Source organism: Tenebrio molitor, chromosome 8 (assembly GCF_963966145.1).
Source record: "Tenebrio molitor chromosome 8, icTenMoli1.1, whole genome shotgun sequence".
In the NCBI taxonomy this organism is placed as follows: domain Eukaryota; kingdom Metazoa; phylum Arthropoda; class Insecta; order Coleoptera; family Tenebrionidae; genus Tenebrio; species Tenebrio molitor.
In genome coordinates, this window is record NC_091053.1 from 8,253,600 (window position 1) to 8,281,234 (window position 27,635).

A 27,635-nucleotide genomic window follows, 5' to 3' on the forward strand; every position below is an offset into this window, starting at 1 on the left:
CCTCAAATATTATACATGATGTATATTGTCATTCAGCCACAGTCCTACCATACAACTCGCCAAATTTCCATAGCCTACTCTGGTCTAAAACAAAAGTGAATGCACTGTATGTGGAATTTGCTGCAACTCACTGCAATACAATTATGAAGAAAAATTGTTGAATTTCTTCCCAACCATATTTCTTTAGTAATTTTCTTGCAAAGAAGTATTTAAAAAAATAAAGTCAATAATAACACAATGACGGCCATATCTTTGTGAAAAAGAGAAATACAATTTTTACAGATATATTTCTATGTATAAGATGTACACTTTGACCATCTCCCATTTCACCACAAATTCAGACACCCACTTTATAAAATTTTGGAAAATTTCAAATATATGCCTTGTTTTTCCTGAATGAATATGGACGCCGGATCAAATCTTAACGGTATAGATGTTTTATCCGAAACTCCAAATTCAAAATCTTTAATGGCGTAAGCGATACCCATTTTGATTACAGCGAGGGCAAATTTCTTACCTAAAACGGTTCATATTTCTAATATATGTTTATTGAGCTGATATGAACTCACCAATACAATTTCTCGGACCATCTCCAAAGGGTAGATACGTGTACGGTTTAATTTTACTTCTGTTTTCTTCACTGAAACGTTCTGGATCGTAGTTATATGGGTCGGGAAAAAAGTCGGGATCATAATGTAATCCACTAACCGGAACCAGAATTGAAACACCTTTGTCAAGTGTGAAACCAGTTTCTTCGAATAAATAATCTGTTTCAGCTCTTCTGTGCAGAATTGGTGCCAAAGGATATTTTCTTAAAATTTCTACACACAGTGCGAATTATTGTCCACTGTATCATTACTCACCACTCACAACCATGTCCAAATATTTTACATTTTCAAGCATGTCGCACGTAGGTGGTCCTTTTTCGTGAACTGCTTCTCTCAATTCTGTTCTGAGCCTGTCTTGAACAACTTTGTTTAAAGCTAGTTCGTAAAATGTGAGGGACAATGTAATTGCGATCGTCTCACTTCCTGCTGTAAAAAATGTAATTGCTTGTGAGGCCATTATTGTTTCATTATCTGGAACATAAATACATTTCCTAAAATGGTACACAAAATTGACGAAACGAACCGCATTCGTAAGAATCCATTGTGACTTCACTATTACTGAAATTGATTAGAATATCCAAAAAATCATTTCTTACAATTTTGCTTTTCTGTCTTAGTTTTAGTGTTTCCTTAAACAAATTGCAAAAATAATCGGTGGCAGGTTTGTTGAGGAAAGTCAATTTGAATATGTCTACTAGCCTAGGTAGAAAAAAGTAGCTCAATATCGAAACACTTCTAATAAAAGATGTGGTATCCACTAGCCTGGTAGCCATTTTGAAAATTTCGGAATCTTCATGGTGCAGACACGATGTCTCAATTCCAAACGCGTACGAACATGTGATATCGGTAGAGAACTTCTTCATTACACATTTTATTTCCAAAGTTTCTCCACTATGGCTGCTCAAATAACAACTTAAATTCTCTGCACACTCTTTAATTGAAGAAGACATAATTTTCATCTTCAACGGAGTGAAAGCTGATGAGAAATTTGAACGAAGACAGCGCCAAATTTCATCTTTTGAGATGAAGACTGTGTAAAACGCAAGTGGGTCTGCCGATAGGTTTCGAAACATTGTTCAATTCTGTGTTGACAAAATCAAAAATTGGTTTTACTCGTCTGAGATATATTTTTCGAATTCGCAATTGACACGCAAACAATTCATTTGGCGAACTCAAAGCTACCAAGCCACTGCACTAGAGTGGTGGGAGGCGAAAACCTTTTTCCGCCGGTCTCTGGACATAAGTAATTGTATTTTCTTTTAAAACAATTAAGAATTATTAAGACTTGATAAAGCCAATGAATGCGCTACAGCCATTAGGGACTTTACATGATAAATGACCTCGTTTACCTTGTGCTAGGGACAACTTTGCATACTTAACACATACCTATATCTACTTATTTAAAGCTGCGTGATTACCAAAAGACACTTTACATGATAAATGACTTCGTTAACCTCGAGTTAGGTACAGTTTTATCATGCTTACCACATGTATTTAAAATTACGTGATTACTACAAGGCACTCACTTAAGTGGTATTCTAAAGAAGTTTTATCTACAGCGTATTATTGAAATGCGTTCAGAAAATTTAACAATTTACTTTTCTATTTACCAAATACTCAAATTTATTTTCACCGTATTCTGTGTATTCGAGTTGTTTATGGATGGGACGGTGAAAGAACAACGGCTTCGTACGAAAAAGGTTAACACACAAAAAGTAAATTCGGCAAAAACCCAGGCGGATAGGTTTTGCAAAAACTTACTGACACAATTTAGTTACGTTCTTCACCTGCATGCAGCCGCGTTTACAATGCATTAGAAAGTGAATTTCCCGTAATTATCGTTAAAAATGGTTTTGTACACTAATCCGGAGTTAACAAACATGGTGCCCATCTACGGAGAAGCTTTATCAAATGCTGAGGCAGCCAGTCGTTTGTGCATGGACAGATTTCCCGATCGCGAAGGGCTCGTCAACTGAGATGGAGGCCGTTCAAGATCTCGCCGTGTCTTGGACTTGGAGCCTGAAACTCTGCAAGCCTGTTGAGGAAAAACCGAATGTTAATTGTCGATGACTTGCATTACGAATGGGTGTTTCCAGGTTCACAATTTGGAGAACGCTGCACGAACAGGGATTACATCCTTATCATCTTGAACGTGTCCAACACTTAAAACCAGAAGATTCGCCACGTCAAATGGCATTTTGTCATTTTGTCTTGTTCAAAAAATCGACGAAAAACCCATCTTTTTGAGAATCGTCTTAACCACAGATGAAACAGGATTTACTCGAGATGGCGTTTTCATTTCACATCATACCCACATCTGATTGGAAGAAAATCCACACTAAATCCAACAAAGATTTTCAATGAACATGTGGGCGGGAATAATTGGGACTTTTTTTTATGGGCCACTTAAAACCGATTGTGACTCCAGTTAATACCGTCGAAGAATTAACTGTTCCTGTGAATAATGCTGCCGAGTCAGTTCGACATAATTCCGACATGTTGGTGAAAACTCAAGCTTCTATGGCTCGAAGGGCACAAGAGCGTGCATCTAAAACGGGAGGCGTCATTTCGAGCATTTAATTTAAAGGTTTATGCCCTTGATCGAGTGTGGTGCATAACTTCAATGTCACTCTCACTACGAATAAAGAATTGATTTTTGCTTGGTTATCTAAGTTTTAATCTCCGTTCGCTCAAACTAATTAATAGCTATTTATGCACCAAGGGCGTTATAACGATGATTACGCCCGGAGAACCATGAATCCAGCTCGAGGGCTTTAGCCCGAGAGATGGATATCGTTCGATGGGCGTAATCATTCGGTGACGCCGTGGTGCATACAAGATTTTATTTTTCACTATACGTGTTCTTAAAAAAAAAAATTGGCATCTTTGCAATTTTGAATTGATGAGGGCGTTATGAATTCATTACGCCCGCTTATCCTTATTACGCCCGCTTGTTCCTATTACGCCCTGTATTATTTCCCGGTTGTTATGGACATGTTTACGTATTTCGTATCCTAGGAGTTATGATGCAATTATACTAAAGTGAAATATAATAGCTATTTATGCACCAAGGGCGTTACAACGATGATTACGCCCGGAGAACGATGAATCCAGCTCGAGGGCTTTAGCCCGAGAGATGGATATCGTTCGATGGTACATAAGTTTTTAAAGTACGCACATGTATATGCGCGATAGAAAAACGCTTGCAGGTAACAATCTGTGGTAACAAGCTCGCCCGACTTTGTTGTCGTTTCGAAAATAACTTTCGATTAAAAAAGTTTTATGTTCCACAGTGAAAACCATCGTGAGATAGAAAAAGCGATTGTTGTTTACTTGTGAAAGCATTTATTATAATTCCACAGAAAACAAAACTCAACTCAAAAAAGACGTTACCCTCCCAAAACACAACTGACATCTATCAAATAAGGCATCTTGTTTCATCAAAAAGTCATAGCCAACTTGAACTATGAACTATTCAAGTGAATACTCGTTATGTCTCGAGACTGTCAATTCTATACAGGTTGATTTATGAGTAAACAAGAATCTATTAAATGGTAACTTCTACCTAACTAATTAATTAGCAAATTGGTAATAATCTATACAGGGTGTTTTCGAAGTTGAGGCGTTCCTTTTAACATGTGATAGTATGCGTTGTTCTAAAGAGTTTTAGCAAAAATCACCTTAGTAAAATGTGTACGGCAATGAAGACACAATAAGTACATTTTTTTGAAATTTCTGAAACCGGTCCTGCTCAAATTTGCGCTGATTTGTTAGAAATTAGAATTGACAAAAAAAACAAATGAGCATGGACGTTAATCAAACATACTGTTGTCAGAGTTGTCATCTAATTAGTCGGAATGACTTATCATTACGAAAATAACGAGTCACAGATATGTTGCTAATGTATGGGCAATGTTATCAGCAGAGACCGGCGAAAAATGGTTAAACGCTAGTGAATAACTCCCATCACAAGACCCTCAGTGCCGGAGCGCTCTATTAGTGGAGTAAAATAGGGCAATTATGATTCTTATTATTGATTCAAGGGTATAACTAAATGAGACCTATCCTATCTTGTAGAGGACATTTTGGGTTTTTACAAATTACTCGGACTGTTGTTTTTTGACAAATCTTTCAGAAGTGTCAATCTGATATTTTTACTTTCACTGTCTAGAGAAACAACACCACAGTTTAGATCGTCGCTCGTCGAACAATAAAACGTTGTATTCAACTCGTTCTTGTGTAAATTGGGCTTTTTTTGGTATGAGTGGGCCAGATTTGCGTTAATTTTTTTTTTATGAATAGAAATGAATGAAAAACCTGTACATTTAATAACGGACGCCAAAAACTTTTTGTATGAAACTCGTTAGTAGAGTATCTTCATTTTACTCGACGGATTGCGTACTCGCTTCGCTCGTGCGGCAAATTTTCCTCCTCGTAAAAAAATTATTACTTCTTACTCACTTGTTACATAATAGTATATTAAAAGACAAGTTTCATAAGACCAGTCTTGAAGCATGAATTCAAGATTAAAAAACGAGTGGCGTAGCCACGAGTTATTTTAAAGAATGAGTGCTTCAAGGTCTTATGAAACGAGTTTTTTATACTATTTTTTGTAATTTGCCCTTTTTAAGCCGTTTTTAAACAAACATGTTTACTTTCCTCGATTTAGGGTTTTTTGTGGCGGTTGGTAATGTCTTAATTTTAAAAGTGAAAATTTGATCAAGTCTTCAAAGTCGCCTTTTGTTTTATCCAAATTCAGTCACAAAACACGAATATGGAAGATGATCTTTAATGTACGCCCGCTGAAATACGTGAAATTGCCAAAAATACGGTCGCGAATTTGTTGCCTGATAAATCCTGATAAATAATTCTTTGCACATTTTGTGATTTAAACTGACACGTATGACGGATCAAGCTTTGCCAACCTAAAATTTTTGGTAAATTTTTCCGTGAAATAATGGTTATAAGGACATCCCAGATGGTGACGTCGCGTTCGTTAATATGTCTATTAGAGAATCAAAATAGAGGCAAATTACAAAAATAACTATTATGCTCCTGTTAGTATATTTGCTAGAGACCAATAGCAAAATCACAATTTATTTTGTTATCCGATGTACGAGTGCAAGTAAATTTCCAAGGATCTAAACGACTTTTCCATAAATATTCTCACGCTTTTACCTTTGATTATTCTTCTTAACCTCTCAACAGTTGAGCTTTCGAATTATTATTCTATGATAGCTTCATTTCGATTATTCAACTTTTCTTCAAGGGACCACACTCCGAAACTAATTTGAGTAAAGTTACATTAGAATATTTTGAACAAACTGGAAAACAATCAACCAAAAAGAATAAAAATTCAATTCTTGATACACGTCTGCAACGAGTTTACAAATGTAATTCAAAACTATTCTTTTCCACGTATAAATAGACGAAACACACCTATTCTCTCAGTGTTGACGACAACTCACAGTTCCAAAATGAAGACTCTAACGATTTCTGTTTGGCGAACTTTTGCAACCCCAAAACAATGCATAATTATTTCTTGCTTGAAGAAAGTCTTTACCTAAAGCTATGACTGTTTCAACTCCTACGTTTACAAAATGTGACAAGCGAGAAATCGATTTCAACGACTGCTTGTCTGAAGCCATCAAGAACGCCATCACCCAACTGGATAAACCCATGGAGCAGTACCACCTGGCAAGTTTGGAACCACTGTTCGTGCCGCTAATCCTCCCAAAAATAGACAAGGCACCTTACTCTGTAAGCAAATTCAAAAAATTCAAGATTTTTGGACACACCAAAATCACCAACTTGAAAGCAACGTAAGCATCACCACTATAGCCCGTTCCAGAATAGTACCATTTTCCTCATAGAATGAATTTCGAAGATAAGATTCTGACCATAGCGATCACTAATCCTGAAATGCGGTACGAATCCGACTACGAAACCAAAAGTATAATGGATTTCAAGCTAATTGACACTTCTGGAGCTGCATTAGTCACGATACGTAAGTCTATGTCGTTTTTTTTTTAATTTTGAAGGAACACAATTTTAGAAAATGTGACCAACATGTTTACGTTTACATTCAAAGAGTATACGAGGGACAATCAAGACTATCTCCTGGTGATTGTCAGTAAATTGGAGGTGGTGCCACAATCTGTCAAAATCCATTTTGACAATTTATTCAAGGACAAGATCTTTAACGACGGATTTAATCGAGAACTAAGTGCAGACTGGAAGAAAACTTTTGTGCACTTTGGACCTATTTACTTTGACAGTTTCGCCCAAGCTTATGGCAATGTCTTCAACAGATTTTTGGAAAAAGTACCTCTTACAGATGTCTTTAATGGCAAATGAATTGTATTTTTTTTTTATTAAATGATTTGATAAATAAATTGTCTTGTATCAATCAAATCCACTTGTGGTTTACCTTCCCTCGAGATAAAATGACGATATAAAGTAAAAACAAGATTTTGGAACGTAGGCAAAAATTTTGGTAAAAACCTAGAAGGCTACTCCATTCCATAGAACTCCATATTTATAGCTGTTGTCGTTTTGCCTAACTTCTCAACAGTTGCATCTTCAATACCAGACTGATTACGTTAATTCAACTCTTTTCACTGACACTTTAAAACAGATTGATCTCGTTTCACATTGAAAAATGAAAGAACGTTTAATCGGAAACCTTGAATAAAAAACAATAACAAAAAGGCGGAGTTCAGCCTTTGACTCGTTTGCAACAAGTTTACTAATGTGACTATAAATAATTCTTCGCAGATAAATACGAGAAAGCATTCTTATCCTCACAGTTTCGACAACGACCGTTTAGAAATGAAGACGTTAACATTTTTCAGTGCGTTGTGGTGTTAGGTGAACTTTTGCAACCCTATCCAACTATGTAAATCGTTTCTCAGCTGGAAATTCTTCACTTAAAGCTGCGACTGTTTCAGCTTCTTCATTTACAAAATGTAACAAGAAATAATCCAATTTCGACGACTGCTTGTCTGGAGCAATCAAGAACGCCATCACTAAACTAGACAAACCACTTAAGGAACATAATCAGCTACTTTTTCTGCCGTTTTTCTTACCCAAAGAAGATGGAATAAAACGTGACCTGAAAGCAAAGTAAGCAACGACAATACAGTGCCTCCTAAAAAAAACTACCATTTATGTTAACAGAATGACTTTCGAAGATAAGACAAACTTTTCCATTCCGTTTTTTCCTTTTTACATTCTTTCAATCCTTTCAACAGTTGGATCTTCAAATATTTCTTCACCGTCAAGCTCATTGCAACTCTTTAAAATACGCTTTCATTTTGATTTCGTGAAATTTAGATCAGAATCCTTTGATGTGATTTCGATTAAAATAAAAACATATCGGAAACCTTGAAGAAACTTGAAAATAAACAACAAAAAGAAAAAGTCAGTTGTTGATATGCTTCTGCATCAAGTTTACAACTGTGATTCTAAACAATTTCTCACATATAAATACCAAAAGCCACACACCTATCTTCAGACTGTCTACAACAACAGTTTCAGAATGAAGCAGTTAACATTTTTTAGTGTACTGTGTTTGGCGATCTCTTGCAACCCCCTAAAACTGCATAAATCATTTGTTTCGAAGAAATTCTCTGTGTACAAAATGTGACAAAAAAAAAGTGATTTCAACAATTGTTTATCTAGGGCCGTCAAGAACGCCATCACCCAACTGGACAGACCACTGGCAGAGTAGGACCTGCCAAGTTTAAAACCATTCTTCCTGCCGTTCTTCTTACCAAAAACTGGAAACAAATTGGATCTTAACGGCAAGTTCAAAATCTTCAACATTTTTGGCCACACCAAGATCACCGACTTGACAGCAACGTAAGCAACGACAATACAGTACGTTCCAAAAATATCGTCTCTCTAAACAGAATGAATTTCGAAGATAAAACCTTGACCATCTCAATCATCAACCCTGAGGTTCGCTACCAATATAATTACGTAGCTAAAGGTGTGATGTTTGTTTTGCCAATCGACTCTTCAGGTCCTGCGCTTGTTACAGCACGTAAGTACTTCTTCACGAATCTGAAAAAATACACCTCGGAGGTCATTTTAGAGAATGTGACGTACACACTCATTTTCACATTCGAAGAGTACACCAGAGACAATGAAAACTATTTACTGGTGGTCGACACTCAACTGAAGATGGCGCCACGAGCGATGAGCCGCCGTTATGACAATTTGTTCAAGGACAAAGCCTTGAACGACGCTTTTAGTTGAGAAATTAGCTCAGATTGAAAGAAACCGTTTGGACACTGTTCCTGCATATACTTTGACAGTTATGCCCAAGGGTACGGCAACGTTTTCAATAGATTTTTGGAAAAAGTACCACTTACTAAGCTTTTTGACGGCATATAATTGTACTTTTCTGTACACAAATAAAATCAAATCTAAGATAAATAAAATAAACTATTTCTTTCTTTTCTGGGTTTTTTTCAAAAACCTGCCTCAAGATTACGCCACGAACTCTTTACTATTCATGTGTTTGTAAATTTATTTTAATTTCTTCTTAGGACAGGTCAGTTACATTCACGGTCAAACTACTATTAGTGGCTGTTGCGCAACTATTACATAGCCTCGTATATTTAAACAGGACATTGCTGACTCTCACATAGCTGCGCAAACGTCTACGATTTAAAAATTGCCCAACTCTTTTGTATAGTTCCTCTGCATCTGTCGTAATTATTTGCAACATTCAAACCAAAAAGCTTAACTTCGAGATAATTAAGAACGACAGAATTTTTTTTATTTTAGTCTGCTCTTATGGAAATACGAACAAACGTCGCAAAATCAACAATAACATCGGTTCTTTCCACGCTGAAGTTTTTCAATAAACCTTCCCACTTAATCAGATTCCTCAAATCCTTGATAAGCCATTAGCACCGCATCTGATTAACTAATTTCAACGACGATTTAAATATTGTTGAGTGAGCGAGAAGACTGTTTCTTCTGCTCCAACACGTTTTTATGTAACGCCGAAAACAAGAACCAACGATGATAATAAATTCATTATCAGACACGAACGTCGTTTCGTAATTATGGCAACATTATTAACCGTCACACCAGTCTGGCTTTGTGTTATCTTCAAAAAAAGGTCCAGTGCGAAACAAGTTTGCAAAATAATTTCGAGTTTTTTTCGCCTGCCACGCATATAAATACAACTGGACGCATTTGTTTTTCAGAGTCTCTGTAGCACCCAAAATGAAGACTTTGCTGGTTTTCGGTGTCTTCGCTTTGATCAAATTTTGCAGTTCTTTGTCTTTGCGTGAGTATTGTTCACCTTCACTGAAAGCTCTGACGTTACGTGTTGCAGCTCCGTCGTTTAAAAAGTGCGACAAGAGAAAAGCAGATTTCGACGAATGTTTGTCGATGGCCATCCAGAGCGCCATCATCCAGTTGGACAAGCCTCTGGAGGAGTACGGTCTGCCGAGCTTTGAGCCTTTCCTGATGCCGAACATACCTCCGAAAGTTGGACGAAAGATCGACTTTAATCACAGATACAAGAACTTCAAGATCTATGGGCGAACCAAGATCAGTAAGACAAGAGCTAAGTAAGTATCAAGGATTAAGAAATGATACTTGATTCATCTGCTTTCTGACAGCATGGACTTTCACGATAAAACCTTGACACTAGAGGTTCTAAATCCTGAAGTTCGATACGTATTCGAGTATGATGCCAAAGGGAAAATGTTCCTTCTGCCGATTGATACTTCAGGAGCGGGAAGTGGTACCGCATGTGAGTTTTTCTTTTGGATTTAGATTCATCCATAGACTGTTACAATCGTTTTAGACAATGTGACGTACATTTACACGTTCACGTTTGGAGAATACACGAGAGAGGACGAAAGGTACTTCCAGGTGATTGACACTCACTTGGTTATGCAACCGCAGGATATGGTCTTTCATTTTGATAATCTACTGGAAGATAAAGAGTTGAATGACGGATTCAGTAGGTTATTGAGCAAGAACTGGAAGATAGTATTTGAGGAAATCAACCAACTTTATGTACAATTTTATGGGAGAATGTACTCCGACGTGTTCAATCGGTTCTTGAGGAAAGTTCCTATCACTGAAATATTTGATGGTCTCAGTAGATAATTCATGTCCTAGCATATTTTTTGTAATCTTTTGCACATTATGTTTTATAAAATAATCTTAATTTTTTTGTTTATGTGTATACGAGTATGTAGTGGTGTAAAAATATATTCCATCAAACAGGAAAGTATTTTTTTTCATCAGAAGACTAAATGGTAGGGTAAAATTTTTGAGAATTTTTTGTCTGACTTAACAGCACATTTTTCAAGTTCAAACGCGTTGACAAACAAAGAAGTTTCATTGGTTGCTCTAAATATGGATTTTCGCTTCGATTGTGTCGGTCAGAGCTTGTGAGATGTAAGTTGAGAGCTAATACGGTTTGGGCGCCTTCATCACTTCTTCAATTTGGCGATTTTTGATTATTTTAAAATATCGCAATAGTCAAAGAAATAAGTTCTGCCGTCGCTGCAAGCACAATACCAAAGACGACACCATTACTGAAGTGCAAAAAGCAGCCGATCATTTATGTGTGAGAACAAGAAAGACCATGGAAAGGGATCGTCAGCAAGGAAGAAGCGGAGCTCTACGTTATCTGGGAGGAGACATCATGGTATTTGAAGATGACAAAGGCGACTGAACGGTTGTGATGAAGAAAGAAGACTACAAACAAGACATCACTCGTTGCTGGCCAAGAGGCTGCTCACATAGGAGTGTTTTATCCCAAGAGTGTGAGATCTAGGGGAGATCTTGAGAAGACACAAGTTTCAGAATATATAGAGATCTGTGGGAGATAGGAGAAGGTGAGATGGGAGGTACTGAGAGATTTGTGGAAGATAAGTGGAGATCCGGACGAAATAGAGACAGGTTAGGAACAGATATGTAAGGTCCAGAATGGGGATAAACGAAGAGGTGGAATGAAAGAGAGAGAGAGAGAGATTTACGAACGATACTAGGGAAAAGTCGGGGAGATCTGAAGGATATACATGGAGATCTGGGGGACATCCAAAGGAATCTTGAGGAGGTATAGGAAGATTGACGATAGGAGAGGCAGACAGATTCATGGAAGATATGTGGAGATACATACATGGAGATCTGGAGAAGACAAAGCGATCTTAAGGGAGTACAGAAACATGCAAAGAGATTTATGAAAGAAATTTGGAGGAGATACAACAAGATTAGGGGTAGACAGAGGAGATTCAGAATGTAACATGTATGGAGATTTGGAATGATAAATGCAGAGAGATTTAGGAAAGATACTATGAAAAATTCGGGAAGATCTGAAGGACATATAAAGGTGTTGAGAAAGTACAGAAAGATGGAAAGAGATTCATGGAAGATGTAGCTGGATTTGGAGGAGTTACAGGAAGATCAGGGGTACACAGAGGAGACCCAGAATGTAACGGAAAGATACTACGAAAGATTCGGAAAATCTGGAGAAGATGGAGATCTTGAGGAAGTACAGAAAGATTTAAAGAGACTCATGAGAAATATTTAATAACTCTCTGTCCGACCCCATCCAGAACGCTATCACCCAGCTGGATAAGCCGATAGAAGAGTAGAAGACCGTACGTGCCACCAAAATTCGGCCGAAAGGTGGAATTCCAGCACAGCTAGAAGAACTTCAAGATCAACGGGCGTACCAAAATCAGCAAAACGAAAGCCAAGTAAGTGTATCTACATCTATAAATTTTTACAAGATGTTGGCAATTGAACTCACCAATCCGAAGATCCGGTACGACTTTGACTACGAGGCCAAGAGTAAGATGTTTCTTTTGTCGATTGACACCTCGGGACATACAACTGTCATCTTGCGTGTGTCCCACCTCAACAACCACATTTAGATCTTCTTTCGTTCTTCTTCGTTCATTTTAGACAACGTCACCTACGATGTCACGTTTATATTCGAGGAACACACCAAGGAGAACAAAAAATATTTCCAAGTGATTGATTATGAAACCACAAGATTTGACGTTACGTTTCCAAAATCTCTTCAAAGACAAAGAATTAAATGAAGCGTTTAACAGAGCGATGAGCACAGACTGGAAACAAGTTTTTGGGGGCATCGGCTAGCTCTATGCACACACTATCACTGAAATATTTAACGGTGTCCATTAATTTATTTATTTTACAAAGGACCAGTTTACAGTTGCGAAATCAAGTTAATCGTAATCAAATGCGAGATTAACTGAACACGTGATCAGATTGAACCAATCAAAGTTTCGGATTCATGGGTTAATCGCGCATTAAAATTTAATTCGAATTAAATATTTAATTCTCTTTCTATAAACTAGCCCAAAGAGTTTTTGTTGATCGTATTTCCTTGGACGTTTTTTATTCGTTTTTGTTACATCTAATATCAAAAAGTAAAAACAAATCAAGTTGTAAACCTGGCAACAAGGTCGTCGCTTAATTGGTCAATAAGTCTGACCAATAAAGAAATAGAGTCGATGGTTCTGCAGTCAGATATGCCAGTACTGATACAAGAAAAAAAAATGGTACTGAATCATAAAAGAATACTCAGTAGAAGAAACGAAACTTCACTTGAACTATCGTCGATAAACATTTTCTTCATATTTTCCTCTAGTTTTTGATTTTTTCTTTTTGGCAAACCTGTCCCACCTGTTTGGTTGGACGAGTTGAAAATGCAAATGACACTACTTGAAGGTATTTTCGTCAGGAAAATAAAAAGAGAAAAATGTTATTAGGTAATGTCTAATGTGTTAACAAAGGTCAGTAAGTCAATGTAAAGAAAAGTTTAAAATGCAAAATGTTAATTAAGAAGTTTAAAACAACAATCTACGTCTTCGTTGTTAAAATAAATCATCGAGTCAGTTGTCCATTTCTGATAAGTTTGTGTTCATTTCTAGTTCTGTTCAGAAAGCTTGACATCATACATGGGGGTGGCAAATTAGATCTTCGTTTGGAATGATCATAATTAATTAAAATCTGGATCAAGAAATTAGTATTCATGTTATTAAAATAAAATTGTAAATTCTTAATGTTTTAAAAACTAGACCACACCAAATAAAAGAAGCAAAAGAAGGATAATTACGAAATTCTGTACATAACACAACTTTTGCGTTTTAAATCAATTTTTTCTGACAAACACACCAGTCCGGCGTGAATAAATTATTTGAAAACAGCTTTGTAACATATAAATACCAACAAAAGTACTAGCTCCTCACAGTACCATCAGCACCTGCGCCAAAATGAAGATCTTGATGTTCCTCAGCGCATTATCTTCGGCACAACTCAGCTATTCGTTGAGTTTGCGTAAGTCCAACAGTCCTGCACTACCGGCTTTAACTTGTTGTTTCTTTGCTGCAGCTCCAACATTCCAAAAGTGTGACAAGAAGAAGTCCGATTTCAACGAGTGCTTGTCGCGAGCAATTCAGAACGCCATCGTCCATTTGGACAAACCATTGGAGGAATATGGTCTACCCAGTTTTGAGCCTTTCTTGTTATCCAGCATCTCACCCAGGCTTGGTCGAAAAATCGATTTCGAACACACGTTCAAGAATTATAAAATTTTTGGGCGCACTAAGATCAGCAGTACCAAGGCGAAGTAAGCTCACGATCCCAACATCCACTTTTGATTGTGTTTATTGTTCCCAAAGCATGAACTTCCACGACAAGACCTTGACCATAGTGATTACCAATCCCGAGATACAATATGTCTTCGATTACGAAGCTAAAGGTAAAATGTTTCTGCTGCCAATTGACGCCTCGGGGCTAGCAACAGTACTGTCACGTGAGTCTTTGTACGTCGAGAACTCACCCCAAATCAGCATATTCTTGCAGACAACGTGACCTACACTATTGCGTTCACTTTTGAAGAATATACGAAAGATGGCAAAACACATCTGCACGTGATTCACCATAACTTGCTGGTAGAGCCGCAAGAGTTGATCATGAATTTTGAAAATTTGTTCGAAGACAAAGAACTGAACGATGGTTTCAATGGAGCTATGACCAGAAAGTGGAAGCCAATCTTCAACGACTTCGTAGCGATATATGTGGCCAATTACGGACACGCTTATGCCGCCATATTTAACAATTTCTTGAGCAAGGTACCTCTCGAGGAACTCTTTGATGGGGTGTAAGAACAAACCTGTTAGAGCAATTTTTACGTTCACTGTATTTTCTTCAATAAACTTGTTTGGTTCCTTTCTTTTTTGCTTGTTAAGTGCGGTACTGATCAGCAAAAGTTGTACCAGCCAGGTACGCATACTCTTGATTAAATTTTCTTCACAACCACACACACACGTGTCAAAGTAGAGTGCAACTGAGACGTAGTATGTTTGCTCTTCAGTACTGCACTTACAACGGTGTCCCGCAAGGAATCGTTTCAGGACCAATTTTGTAATTATATTGCAGAAGGAAATAGTCAGTATGTACTGTCACAATTATTTTCCAGACACAAACATAAACATTAAATGGAAAAATAACGAAATAAAAACAATTTAGGAATAAATGAGTCTCATTTCAAGTCTGTCTTGTGTAGAAACTTAAAAACTGGAAAAAGCAAAATAAAAGATATGAATGAATGATGATAAAATTCAGTACGTGTTAATTGCTTTGGCATTTCGTGCATATTTTTTTTTGTCAAGCACACCAGTTTGGGTTGGCCAAGTTATTGCAAAACAGACAAACAAAAATAAGACTAATATAAATACCTAGGAAATGAGTGAGTATCATCAGTAACCGCGGCAAAATGAAGATGTTGATGTTCTTCGGTGTGTTATCCTTGATGGATCTTTGCCAGGCTTTGATGTTTCGTAAGTTGTCGCTTTCTTCACCGTTGTCGTCCTGTCACACGTTATTCAGCTTCCAACTTCCAAAAGTGCGACAAGAGCAAGCCCGACTTCAACGAGTGCTTGTCGGAGGCAGTTCACGGCGCCATCCGTCAGTTGAACAAACCGATGGAAGAGTATGGCTTGCCGAGTTTTGAACCATTCTTCTTGGCAAAGTTCTTGCCGAGTCTCGGACGAAAGGTCGACTTCCAACAGGTTTTCAAGAACTATAGAATCTTTGGACGCACTAAAATCAGCAAAAGTCAAGCAAAGTAAGTGTCTTGAATGACGAGGACCTTCGAAAACATTTTTTTAGCATGAATTTTCAAGACAAGACTTTGACGATAGCACTTACCCATCCAGAAATTAAGTACTTTTTCGACTACGAAGCCAAAGGAAAAATGTTTCTTTTGCCGATTGACACGGCAGGAGCGGCGACTGTGCTATCAAGCGAGTTTCCCACAAATGTGTTTCCGCTGATTGATTGTTTTGCTTTCAGGAAATGTAACGTATGTTGTTACCTTTACCTTTCAGGAGTATACGAAAAATGATAAGACGCATTGGCGAGTGATTAACACCAATTTGATGATGCAACCGCAAGAAGTGGTAGCACTTTTTGAAAATTTATTTGAAGATAAAGATTTAAACGATGGCTTTAGTAGAGCAATGAGTCACAAGTGGAGAGAAATTTTAGAAGAGTTGTTGTCGATCTACGTTGATTATTATGGAAAAGCGTACGGCGAAGTATTCGATAATTTCTTAAGCATCTCTTGATGGAGTGTCATAATAAAAAAAGACATTTATTGTTGCTATTTTGCATTTTGTTATCTGCTGATCCAGACCCATTAAGTAATATTATACAGGGTTATTCACGTAAGATGACGAGTTTGACCAGGTAAAAATGCAACCCAAAAGACAATTCACAAAGCAATCTCAATCCCTATTACATTATCCAACATTATCATAATGCACATAAAACATAGACAGCTTTTAACGTCAGCCAAATGAATGTCTAGTTCTGACAGAAAAATACCTCACTCAACAAAGTATGATTTAATAAGAACACTAGGCGATTAAAATCACAAAAGTAATGAGTAAGTAGGATCATATCGGTTCAGTCATCGTTCGAAAACCTTTTCAAATAGTAAATATGAACGAAAAATGCAATGACAGATGTATCTTTCACTTAGGGCCGGTTGCACCAACGCCAGTTAAAGTTAACTATGGGTTAAAATGCTTCGTTACTTTAGTTACCTATTGTTATAACAATGTTTTCGTCTATTTTAATCTGTAGTTAAATTTAACTCACGTTGGTGCAACCGGCCCTTAGTAGAATACTTACTCGGATTCCTGATTTAATTTTTAAATACCAAAACACAATGAATGCATTGTAAACTGTATTTTGGGTTGCATTTTTAGCTGGTCAAGCTCGTCATCTTATGTGAATAATCCTGTATGTGTGCTAGCAAAGGCTAGAAAAATTGCTAGCAAAAGCAAATGCTACCTCTTTATTAATACGATTGTTTATTGTTTAAACCTGCTTAATTAGCATTGCAAAATTAAATGAATAATTTATTTCTGTTGAGAATAATTCCATCAAAGATCAAAAACGTAAGATGCCGGGACAAGGTTGAGAACTTTGTAAAAAAAATGGTTGAAATGAGTTCATCAATCAACGATAGAAGTCGAATTCTTGAACGTATAAATAATTTTGACGTCACAAGTTCATTGTCAATCTCATTCAACACTTGATACTAATATTTGAAGAACTAAACAGGTTTAGATTTTAATTTATCGCGTCATTTATTTGCTTTGTTTAAAGTGAACAGCGAAATTGTGAACAGAAGAAACTTTACAAAATCGTTAACTAAAGGGATGGTCTCAGGTCAAATTAATTAGAGACAACTGAGGAAAATATATTTTTGTGAAACCATTCACAGATAAATTCGAAAAATTATTTCAGAACTTTATTGACGAAGGAACCATAAGAGATGAAGTTTAATTTTGAAAATATGTTGTTGGGCAATGTGCTGAATGATAGATGTAATCTGGCATTGACGAAACCTAATTAAAAATCTGTTATAGTCCAATTTTTACCCTTTTGAGGTGACGTCACGATTTCCTTCCTCGCTTTCTCTTCATTGAAACGACAGAAACAGAAAAAAACAAAAAAAAAGGCACGTTTATTTATAATTGATTTCATATAAATGTTCATCAAGTGAGCTGTGCATTTGTAAAAGCACCTTTAATTTAGTTACATTACAAAAGTCACATTTATGAAGGTCATGTCCAATAAATCTTTACTTGGTAACAATACAAAGACAAAAACAAATAAGAATTACTTTAATTTAATCAGTAAAAAGACATAACATTGCTTTTGAAATCAGCAATGTTAAAATGGACAAAACCTGAAAAATTAGTCAAATCGGGTTCACGCAGAGCAAGCAACTTTGAAAGTCAAAGTCACTAGCTTTAGCTTTACTACCAACAGAAAATCAGATTTTCATGGCTTGCTTAGATGCACATTTATATGAAATTGAGTATATTGATGGTCACTTTGAGGTTATTTTATGCTTCTGTCAATTTGACAATTTTTAATTTCTTTCACTTATTACATTGATTACAAACATAACCTTTCGAAGCAATTGTCAGCAAATTTGACACATTTATAGTTATTTATGATCAATTCAAATTTGTTTCTGATCCTAGCTCAAACATACGTAAAGTTGCTAGATAATGACGTCATTGCAAAAGGGTAAAAATTGGACTATATTATTTATTAGTGTATGACGGTTCCTATGCTGAAAGATGGCGCTGTACAATAATTTATGGTATGGCATAACCTGATATTTAACTTTTTAAATGTGTGGTTATTCTAAATTTCACTAAATATCGCCACTTCATTTCCATCACATGACCAACTTCATTAAACTATGTTAACGAATTTCTTTTCTAGTACCACAAATTTCCCGAAGAACCTCAAACCATTTAGCTCTAACTCCACTGTCGCTGGGAAATTCAAATAAAGGTTTTTCAGAATTGCCACAAATAATGCATTTAATGAGCATTTTCAGGGTTTTTTGATTGACAAAATTTCAAATTTGACGGCAATTTTACCTTCATGTCTAACAAACAGATGGCACCACTTCATCACTATCCATAACATACTTCATACGAAGCGCATTTTAATGGAATTGAAATGGCCATAACATAGTTTAATGAAGTTGGTCATGCAACTACGTTATGGTACCGACATCTGGCTGGCCCAGAATATGGTTGGTGACGCTGAAGTCACCATATGTCATCAATAAAGCCGGCTATGATTTACATTTCATTACTTGTTCTGTCACTTCATACTGTCATTGCGTTGTAAAATAATTATTGTAAAATGTAAAACCACTCATTGTAAATAAAAATGTCCAGTTGTTTCATTACTAGTTGTAAAAATAGAAATGAGAAGGGATTTACCTTACACAGAATGCCGATAATTCCTGAGCGTCGTGCTAAGTGGTTAGAAGTGTTAGGACTAATAAGACCACATAAGAAACTTACAGAAAGGAACAACAACTATTAAGGCAAGTACTTGTTCTGGTAGTGTCTCTATGAATAAAAAGAATTGGTTTATTTACATTTACCATAGTTGTAGGGGCCATAATAATTTTTTTTTTAATGCACATATATGCAACTAACTATACACTGCTAGTTAGTTTTTAAATGTCATGTTTGGGCCACGATGTCGGTACCATAACGTAGTTGTAGGGGCCATACAATAATTTCTTAAGTGGAGCATCTCTTGCAGATCTTTTTGATGGTGTATAGATGGATTATATCGATAAACTGCGATCAATTTAGAATTAGTTATACAGAGTGTCCCCGAAAAAAAAAGACGAGTCCATAACTCCCTTATTTATCAGAGGATTTTAAATATTTATACACCAAATTAAATGGTTGTCAATAGGCTACAAAAAGGCCTAATAAATTTACGTATAGCCCCAAGGGTTTCAAGGCCAAACTGTCAAAATATTCTTTTTCAAATGGGAATACATATTTTTTTTTACTAATTGTAATAGAGATTTTTATTATGAAAAGAATAATGTATCACAAGTATAACTTACATACCAAAAATTAAAAAAAAAAAACATTAAAAATGCTACTATCGTCTACGCTAAAACTACGTTCTGCGCAATCCCACATGTTATTATTTGTCATTTGTTTTTCCAGCTAACTGAATTTGGTTATTACAGTGTAACGCAATGCATTTTGATAGGTTCTCGCTCGGTGCTCGTCATTTGTTTCCAAAAATGGATTATTTTTTAAATTTTTTTTAACTTTGAGGTTATACTTGTGATACATTGTTGTTTTCAGAATAAAATTCTCTATCGGAATTACTAAAAAAAGGTATGTATTCTCATTTGAAAAAAAATATTTTGACAGTTTAACCTTGAAGTCGTTGGGATTTTACGTGAATTTGGTAGGCCATTTCGCAGCCTACTCACAACCATTTAATTTGGTGTATAGATCATTAAAATCGTCCCATAAATAAGAGAGCTATGGACTCGTCTTTTTTTTGGGGACACTCTGTATTTAAATTAAACATTTATTCTGTGATGTTAATTGAGCAAAAGTAAATAATTTTTTTAACAGTTTCTTTCCTAAAATCTCTCTCAGTGTTTGAGATTTATTACTGTGAGAAACTTTTCAATTTACAACAAAAATTCAGATGTCATCATCATAATTTTGGGATACGAAGCAACTTAAAAATCTTTTGGCAAGAGAAATTTGGATTAAAATGTTTTGAAATGTTGAAATTATTTAATTGAATATTGAATTATTGTAACTAGAATCGTATTAAACTGCAACGGACCTGGGGCGGAGTTTAGCTTGCGCGGCCTTTAACACGTCAGTGGCGTAGGGAAAATGAGAATCACTGGGAGCCACGACAGTGGCGATCATGTAGAACAAAACGTTTGAGCAGTTTGTGATATAATCAATAATAATAGGGGATTTTTGTCAGATTTGAGGGCGAAGTCCAGCATTATTATTTTATAATACTAAGTAATATAATATCTAATGGATGCAGAATTGTGGATAAAAGTATTAAACGTAAAATCAACTTTGTATTAAATTTTTCTAAGACAGAACACACTCTGATTCGTGTTTTATAAATGTGATAACGTTGGCGATAATTCGCGAGCTCGACTGTAAAATTTTCGCATGCTGGGCAAAAGTTTGATGCGAAGCCATTCCAGTCAACTGCTAAAAAAACCTACAAAATTCCAGCGGTGTTAGTTAAGTTTTCATTTCATTTCATTTACAAATCAATTGTTATTGAAAGTGAGGTTATAATAGTAGTTTATTTGACGAGTTTGTGTGTAAAAGTTGTCAAATTTATCAAAATCCGTTCACATAGGAGAAAATTCTCAAATTCTAACAGTGTCGAACAAAAAAATTAATTTTCCTTTTATTTTTTTTGTACTTACGAAAACACTGTAAAATTATCTTTAGTTGTCTCGAGAAAACAGATTTGAAGTCTTGGGTGAATTTGGTAAGCGTATAAAGCAAAATCATAAAATGGACCTATACCTATGCAGACAAGCAATATACAGGTTATTCACGAGAGACTTCCGATGAAAATTTCGTTATATGCAACCCAAAATAATATCTATTCATTTTGATTGTGACCAGTCCCTAGTAACTTTTCAGTTGCCAGCTTATTGATAGGGAATTTTAGATAACACTAAATCCAGTCGCAACTCTCGGAGGCGCCATTTTGACAGAAACGTCACGCTCACAGAAGACAGAACGGAGAACGACTTGCGCAAACGTTTTTCGACGTAGACTTTGTGCGCATATCACAAAGACGAACATCACCAATAAAGTTAACTTTATTTGTGCTTTTTTTTGTTGTACATTTTGGCTAGTAAGTGCTGTAGTTTGATGCCTTCTGCCTTTTTATCTCCTATAAAACATTTTTTTGGTTCGACACTGTCAGAATTTGAGAATTTCCTCCTATGTGAACGGATTTTGATAAATGTCACAATTTGTCAAAACGAAACGTCAAGCTAAACGATAAGTCCCGTTAGAAATTGGTGGCAAAAACGGACTCACGTGAGTCAGACGATGGCTACTAATTTGCGAAACTAACTAATTGCCTGAAAATTTTATCTTCCGGGAGAAACTTAGGGGATAAAACTTAAAATCAACAACTGGGTCACTGGGTGCTTCTCGAGAGAATCAGAATGCAACAAAATAATATCTACAGACCTACACTCTGCCACACAGTCCTGGCAGGCTAAACACCCCGAACGCGGGTTAAAGAGTCTAATTTTCGAATCGAACACAAAGTATCTACACGGGACGATAGTGGGCTTGATTCCCTTTCAGCAAAAGGTATTAAAAATCTTGGATCTCTTTCAACACCGTGGATTCTTTTCGAAAAAAATCTACCTCACGCGTCGAAACCGCCAAAAAAAAGTGAGCCCTCTCCCTCCGGTCTTGCCAACCCCGTCCCCAAGTTCCTAGTCTATCCGCTAGTACTTTGATTTTGGCGCACTATTGTTGCGGTACCGAGGATTTAATTTAAACTACGGCACTACAATGGTTATTAATATTATCAAGACATCACTTAGATCATTTTTCAATTTTTTTATTGTTGTAATTTACAGAATTTAAACGGTAACTACTGTAACTACTACTTGAAAGTGTAAATGTACTCTGTACAAATAGTTAGTAATATAATTTAAGTGCAGACAAAAACGTGACAATTAGTAGGAATTCTTCATTGAAAGTGATCACTTACGGTTTTGTAAGTTATACAAAACTAAGGCGTAAGTACAGGCGTTGCGTAATACCTGTAACAAAACATAATACTGTTAGGCACCTTTACAAAATTGCTTTTATAATACTTACAAGAAGAGTTAAATTGTAGTCTACAACGATTCCAGCAAACGCCAGGGAACAAGGTTTCAAACAATTTGTCATAAAAATTAACAAAATCTGCTTATTTTTAGCGTCCCAGTTGTACCACGAACATTGAGTTAAGATATCAAGAGTGTTACTAGTCTAAAACCGTAAGAGAAAAAGTATTTATCGGGCTCCCGTTTATTCAAAAACAAATCTTAGGCGGTTTGTACATTTAACCGTCTGCTAATTTGATTTGTCGATGTTAGATTTGTTAAAGTTTATTCTTACACATACCTCATCAAACAGATTCTGCCCAGCTTGAGCCATAGTGAAAGTAATCATAGTAACAAAAATATTCATCGCAGTTAGGCGTAACTTCCAGATGGTGCTCGCATCTTCGAAAGTCTAAAACATCGTTTGTAATTCTACTTGTTGTTGTGTTCAGTTGACAGATAACATACGTACAGAGTGACGAATATCACAAAAATGGAAACAAAAATGCTTAACAATAAAAGTATTACCATGGGTAACTTTACAGTTGCAAGTAATTTCTTGAACATCCTGAATAAATGACATTTAGTTGAAATATCTCCATTATGTTAGTAGTATACCTAATTGTTAGGACATGATGGTCGATGCAAGAGCATAACGTTCTGAAAATTTTGTTTTGATAAGAAATCTGCTGTCCAACTTTCAATTTGTCAAAATATACATTGTCAACACAGTCTTGCAAAATTCGCTGATTAATCAATGAGACTTGAAGACGGATCCGCGCTGTTGTATATAATAGTATAAGACAAGGACGAATCGTGTTATAAATCAAGAGAGGCAGTGACCAATAAAAGATATGATAGAAAAGCAGTGACCATGGACTTAAATATTCCTCAAAAATAATTTCAGCGAGATTCCACTCTTTGTCACTGCCACAAAATGGACAAAACAAAATGCCAAGAACTGCAGTGGTTCCACAAATAACGTAAAAGCGAAGGTTTGTTCTTGTCGAGTTTTTGAAAATAATAACAACTGATGGTACCTCTGGACCGAGAACGTCTGTCAACCGAAATGAATTTTGAATGATGTCTAGAGTGGTATTTTCGATCATTTCTGACACAATTATCGTACTTATCATCTGGAAATTTAATAATGAGATTTTAACAAACGTGATTGTGTTGTGAATAATTTACATAAGCAAGAACAACAATTGATAGTCCATATGTTGCTACCAACTTTACACTAAAATTATCGATTGTGTAATAAAGTTCAAGCAACATAACGAAACTGTGAAAAATTGTACAAAAAACGTTCGCACATTTTGTAACTTTACTATAGCCAAAGTCAATACATATCCTTCTTATGTTGGCGAAAGGATCATCAATGTCTGAAATTTAGTGCCGGTTAAGAAAGTACAATTTAAATTTCTATTAAAAATATTTAAAACTTTTACCTTTGAAGCCAGACATTTTGATCGTTTCTAGATATGTTGTGAAAATGATTAATATTGTTACTTACTACAGTGTTATTTCTATTTGCCACCTTTAACTCGTTCTAAATTGTTCACTATAAATAAAATATATATTTACTTTCGAAGCACGGAATGTTTGGTCATTCTGAAATTTGTTACGTTTAGAACTGATGTCTGTAGCTAAGCAGTTGTTTTTGTGTTTACCCTTAATGCGATTCAGCTAAATATATAAATTTTTTGTTGAATATTGATGTGCCAAAAAGGAATTATTCTTAATACTTTTTTAACGTAAGTACTTACTTAAATTATGCACGCAAGGTTATTACTTATTAGTCATTAATTGTCTAAAAGATAGATAAAATAAAATCATTAATGTAATAATTTATTGCCAACATTAAGCTGCTCTAGAAAATATTGGGTCTCTAAATAAAAATTTGATGAAGAGTGCTTTTTTTAATTTTGTTTGTTTTATGTGTTGTAACTTTGTAGCTATCAGTGTTGTCAAGTATAACTTCCGACATGTGAAAATGTCATCATTTTTCATTTTGTATGTACTCAATTTTTATTAAAATCTTTTTTTTTTCAAAACTAGTCCGTACAGAAAAGTAGATCTGTCTTTTTTAGAATTGTTGCGAATCTTCTATTGCGTTCGAGAATGTTTCTTAGTTTTCAGACAGCGCTTTTATTAGTATTTTGTATAAAAATTTCGACAAATGCATAAAAGTAATGTGTAAGAATTTAATGTTAATTAATTACAAAAATACCACTAGTTCTTCTAAAATGCTACTATGGACACACAGTATACAGTGCGGGTGTAAATAGTTTCCTCTCACTGTCTAATTTTGAAATCAGGCAAGATAGAGAGACATCGAACAAAAACAAAAAATACTAAAATATGAATCTGCAGGAATGGTGCTGGGGCGCTGTCAAATTTGAATTTTGAAATAGCAAAGAAGAGGGTCATGTAATACATCCAACCCGATGGTGACATCCCCCAGTTAACCTGTGGTCGCAAACTATTCAAATAAAGTTGGCCCAATACACAGCATCCCCAGCGCTGACAACTCCACTGGCAGTACCGTTTGTAAAAATCCGACTCATCAGCACCACTGGACTCTACCGGACCCAGGACCAGATCTACGGAGCAAGTAACCCAGACCCAGGACCACCAGGACCCCAGGATTCCAGACCTAATTCTCAACGTTTTTTTAGGTACATGCCCACAAAGACCCAAGAAGGCAGAAGAAAGAGAAAACAAAGAAGTAATAAAACCGCCCCCTAGTGTCCGCGTACTTTAAATAGCAGCTTCCAATTGGCTTATTCAAAACGTGCGCAGATTTTCCAAAGCCTGATATACATCCACAAAAATTACTTGACGGCATCCGGCATCTCATTCGTTTTAACCTCGCTTCGGGAGTTTGACCACGTGTTTATGTTTGTTTGTTTTCCTTAGCATTTTTCGATTTGTATTACAAAATAGTTTTTTTTTCAAGACTTATAAGAATGATAAATGGCAAAGAACCTGCTTCATTGTGAAACAGGCTTCGGCGTATACCGTTCTACGCAACTAGCTCACATCCCCTTTTTTTTATTACTATATCTGTTGGTTGGCCAAGTATAGTGATGGGACCTCTCCCCCCCCCAAAAAAAAGGAGATTTGGAAGCGAAAAAATGTTTTTTCGAATTTTTGAGAATTTCTTTAATATATTTTATTACCTAGGTTTTCTGTTCTTTATGAAAAAAGAAAAAGAAAACTGTGATGCGTTAACCCATAAAGTTTAATTTGTGTTTTGTTTTGTTTGTGACCGGGATTGTTAAAATTAAACTCAAAAGTTATATCAACAAATATCTTTCTGAAAAGATGCCTTTAAAATGTGAATTAATGATTTTCAAGTTTGGATTAACATTATTGAGATCATCATTTAACAAACGATCTTTCTTAAAAAGATTTTAAAAAATTTGGGTTAACTTATCAAGTCATCGTTTAGGAAATTGTTTTACAATATCTTGATGCGTAAACTCGTTTTTATTCGAAGAATTATACTGTCTTAAATTCCTTAATATGTACAACATTTTATTACTGATTCAGTAATACCTGAAGCAGTGCATTGCATTTGCTCTGTACAATATGTACGTGTACTTGTAATATCTAAAACTGCAAACTTGAATGATAAATTAAAGCTAAAAAAATGAAAATCATTAAACGTTAAACTAAAAGTAAAGGGTTTTTGATTGGTGGATCGGAATGTGGCTGGAAGTCTTAATTTTTTTGTTGATGGAGCACAGTTTTTTTTTATGTCTTTATTTTAATCACTATTTGCACACACTAATTTACTGCATGATGATTTTCTTTTAACTTGTGATGATGATGGTGATTGACTATGATTACTGCCTTCTATGATGATTCTCTGAGCCCGCGCCATTTGAAATTAGCGAGATTTCAAACAGTTTACAATAAAAAAAATCCGATAACAATGCGGAATCTGGAAAAGTGCCCCGAATGCTTGTAGCGTTTCCACGTTGAATGGCAAGGGAAATCCTCTCGAAAAGGAATTTCTTTGATTTTGAATCGCTTGATTCCGCAATAAGTTGGTTTCTGATGACACTAATGAAATCGATGGCTTCTTTGCACCAAGGGCCTAAGGTTTCAAAGGCTAAACCTTCAAATATGTAATTTACAGTCGTAACCTTATTTATATCCTGCCATTGTTCGATTGTCTCGTATTATTTCAGATACCTGCCTTTTGACTTTTCCAGTATCAAGCTATTTAAAGCTTGTTCCGCTTCATTTAAAACGTTTTGTTGAATACTCGTATATTCGAATATGTACAGGGTCGCTACAAAGGATGGCAACAGTTAAATATCTCGAGAATGGTTTCTCAGAAATCCTTGAGATTTAGTAAGGAGTTAAGAGCATTGAAATTCTATTCTTTCCAATTTTTTCAGTTTTATACCTTCATTTGTTTTCGAGATACAAGGCTAACTTGAATTTTTTTAAATGGCAACAGGGGTTAATTTTATGATTTTTGAAAAAAGGTTTTTTTTCTGAATTCAACGATGTATCACATGTAATAATAGTTTACATAAGAATGGTCAAACATTTTTTTTTAATTTTAATTCAAAAATAAATAAACAGTTATCTTTGAAAACAGTTTCTTTTATTAATTTATTTATTACTTATTTATTTATTATAAAAATGCCTTATTTAAGTGAAACCGAGCGGATAGAAGTTCTAATGATGATTGGATATGGTGATAGGAGACGAAGCTGTGCTGAAGTGATGACACTTTTGATGACACACAAAAAATGAAACAGTCATTATGTGATACAGTGTTGAATTAAAAAAAAACACTCTTTATCATGAAATTAACCCCTGTTGCCATTTAAAAAAATTCAAGTTAGCTTTGTATCTCGAAAACAAATGAAGGTATTAAACTAAAAAAAAATTACAAATTATAGAATTTAAATGCCCTTAACCCCGTAGCAAATTTCAAAGAATTCCAACAAACCGTTTGATAGGTTTAATAAAAAGAGTCTCAAACGGTAGCTACGAATCCAGAAAAAAAATCTCTCTTCAAAGGTTAAACCTTTAAATACGTAATTTGACGAAATAATTGTATGTATTTGCTATGTTTACGTTTTCAAAACGTAACTGTCTGCAAGTGTATCTACAATAGTAACGTCCCAAACTAAAGCTGGATCCTAAATCCATGGTACTAAAGTCATCTCATCTGGGCGTTTTCCATCATTCCGAGACACTCCGTTTGGTTCGAAAGTTGAATTAACATGAAT

At 35.5% G+C, this 27,635-nt stretch overlaps 4 protein-coding genes across 5 annotated transcripts; 3 read left to right on the forward strand and 1 right to left on the reverse strand.

Annotated features, from left to right (window-relative positions):
• Nucleotides 1–220: 220 nt before the first annotated feature.
• LOC138137178 (cytochrome P450 6k1-like) lies at nt 221–1,652 on the reverse strand. Its single transcript, XM_069056474.1, has 4 exons — nt 1,132–1,652; nt 864–1,079; nt 570–821; nt 221–517 (listed from the first exon to the last, which is right to left on the reverse strand). Exons 1-4 carry the CDS (start codon nt 1,565–1,567, stop codon nt 351–353), a joined length of 1,071 nt encoding a protein of 356 aa, XP_068912575.1. The 5' UTR covers nt 1,568–1,652; the 3' UTR covers nt 221–350.
• A 4,527-nt stretch (nt 1,653–6,179) lies between these two features.
• LOC138137021 (uncharacterized) lies at nt 6,180–6,965 on the forward strand. The gene is made up of 3 exons (XM_069056323.1): nt 6,180–6,430; nt 6,482–6,615; nt 6,664–6,965. Exons 1-3 carry the CDS (start codon nt 6,180–6,182, stop codon nt 6,963–6,965), a joined length of 687 nt encoding a protein of 228 aa, XP_068912424.1.
• A 2,867-nt stretch (nt 6,966–9,832) lies between these two features.
• On the forward strand, nt 9,833–10,872 carry LOC138136193 (protein takeout-like). Its single transcript, XM_069055251.1, has 4 exons — nt 9,833–9,915; nt 9,964–10,201; nt 10,253–10,386; nt 10,441–10,872. Exons 1-4 carry the CDS (start codon nt 9,852–9,854, stop codon nt 10,746–10,748), a joined length of 744 nt encoding a protein of 247 aa, XP_068911352.1. The 5' UTR covers nt 9,833–9,851; the 3' UTR covers nt 10,749–10,872.
• Nucleotides 10,873–13,750: 2,878 nt separating this feature from the next.
• LOC138136956 (circadian clock-controlled protein daywake-like) lies at nt 13,751–16,264 on the forward strand. 2 transcript variants are annotated; one of them, XM_069056261.1, is made up of 7 exons: nt 13,751–13,958; nt 14,013–14,250; nt 14,303–14,436; nt 14,487–15,463; nt 15,513–15,750; nt 15,795–15,928; nt 15,978–16,264. In XM_069056261.1, the coding sequence occupies exons 4-7, from the start codon at nt 15,400–15,402 to the stop codon at nt 16,250–16,252; spliced, it is 711 nt and encodes a 236-aa protein (XP_068912362.1). In that variant the 5' UTR covers nt 13,751–13,958; nt 14,013–14,250; nt 14,303–14,436; nt 14,487–15,399; the 3' UTR covers nt 16,253–16,264. The 2 variants fall into 2 exon arrangements, with proteins under 2 accessions (XP_068912362.1, XP_068912361.1); XM_069056260.1 differs by lacking the exons at nt 15,513–15,750; nt 15,795–15,928; nt 15,978–16,264 and having other exon boundaries at nt 13,783–13,958; nt 14,487–15,153.
• Nucleotides 16,265–27,635: the final 11,371 nt, after the last annotated feature.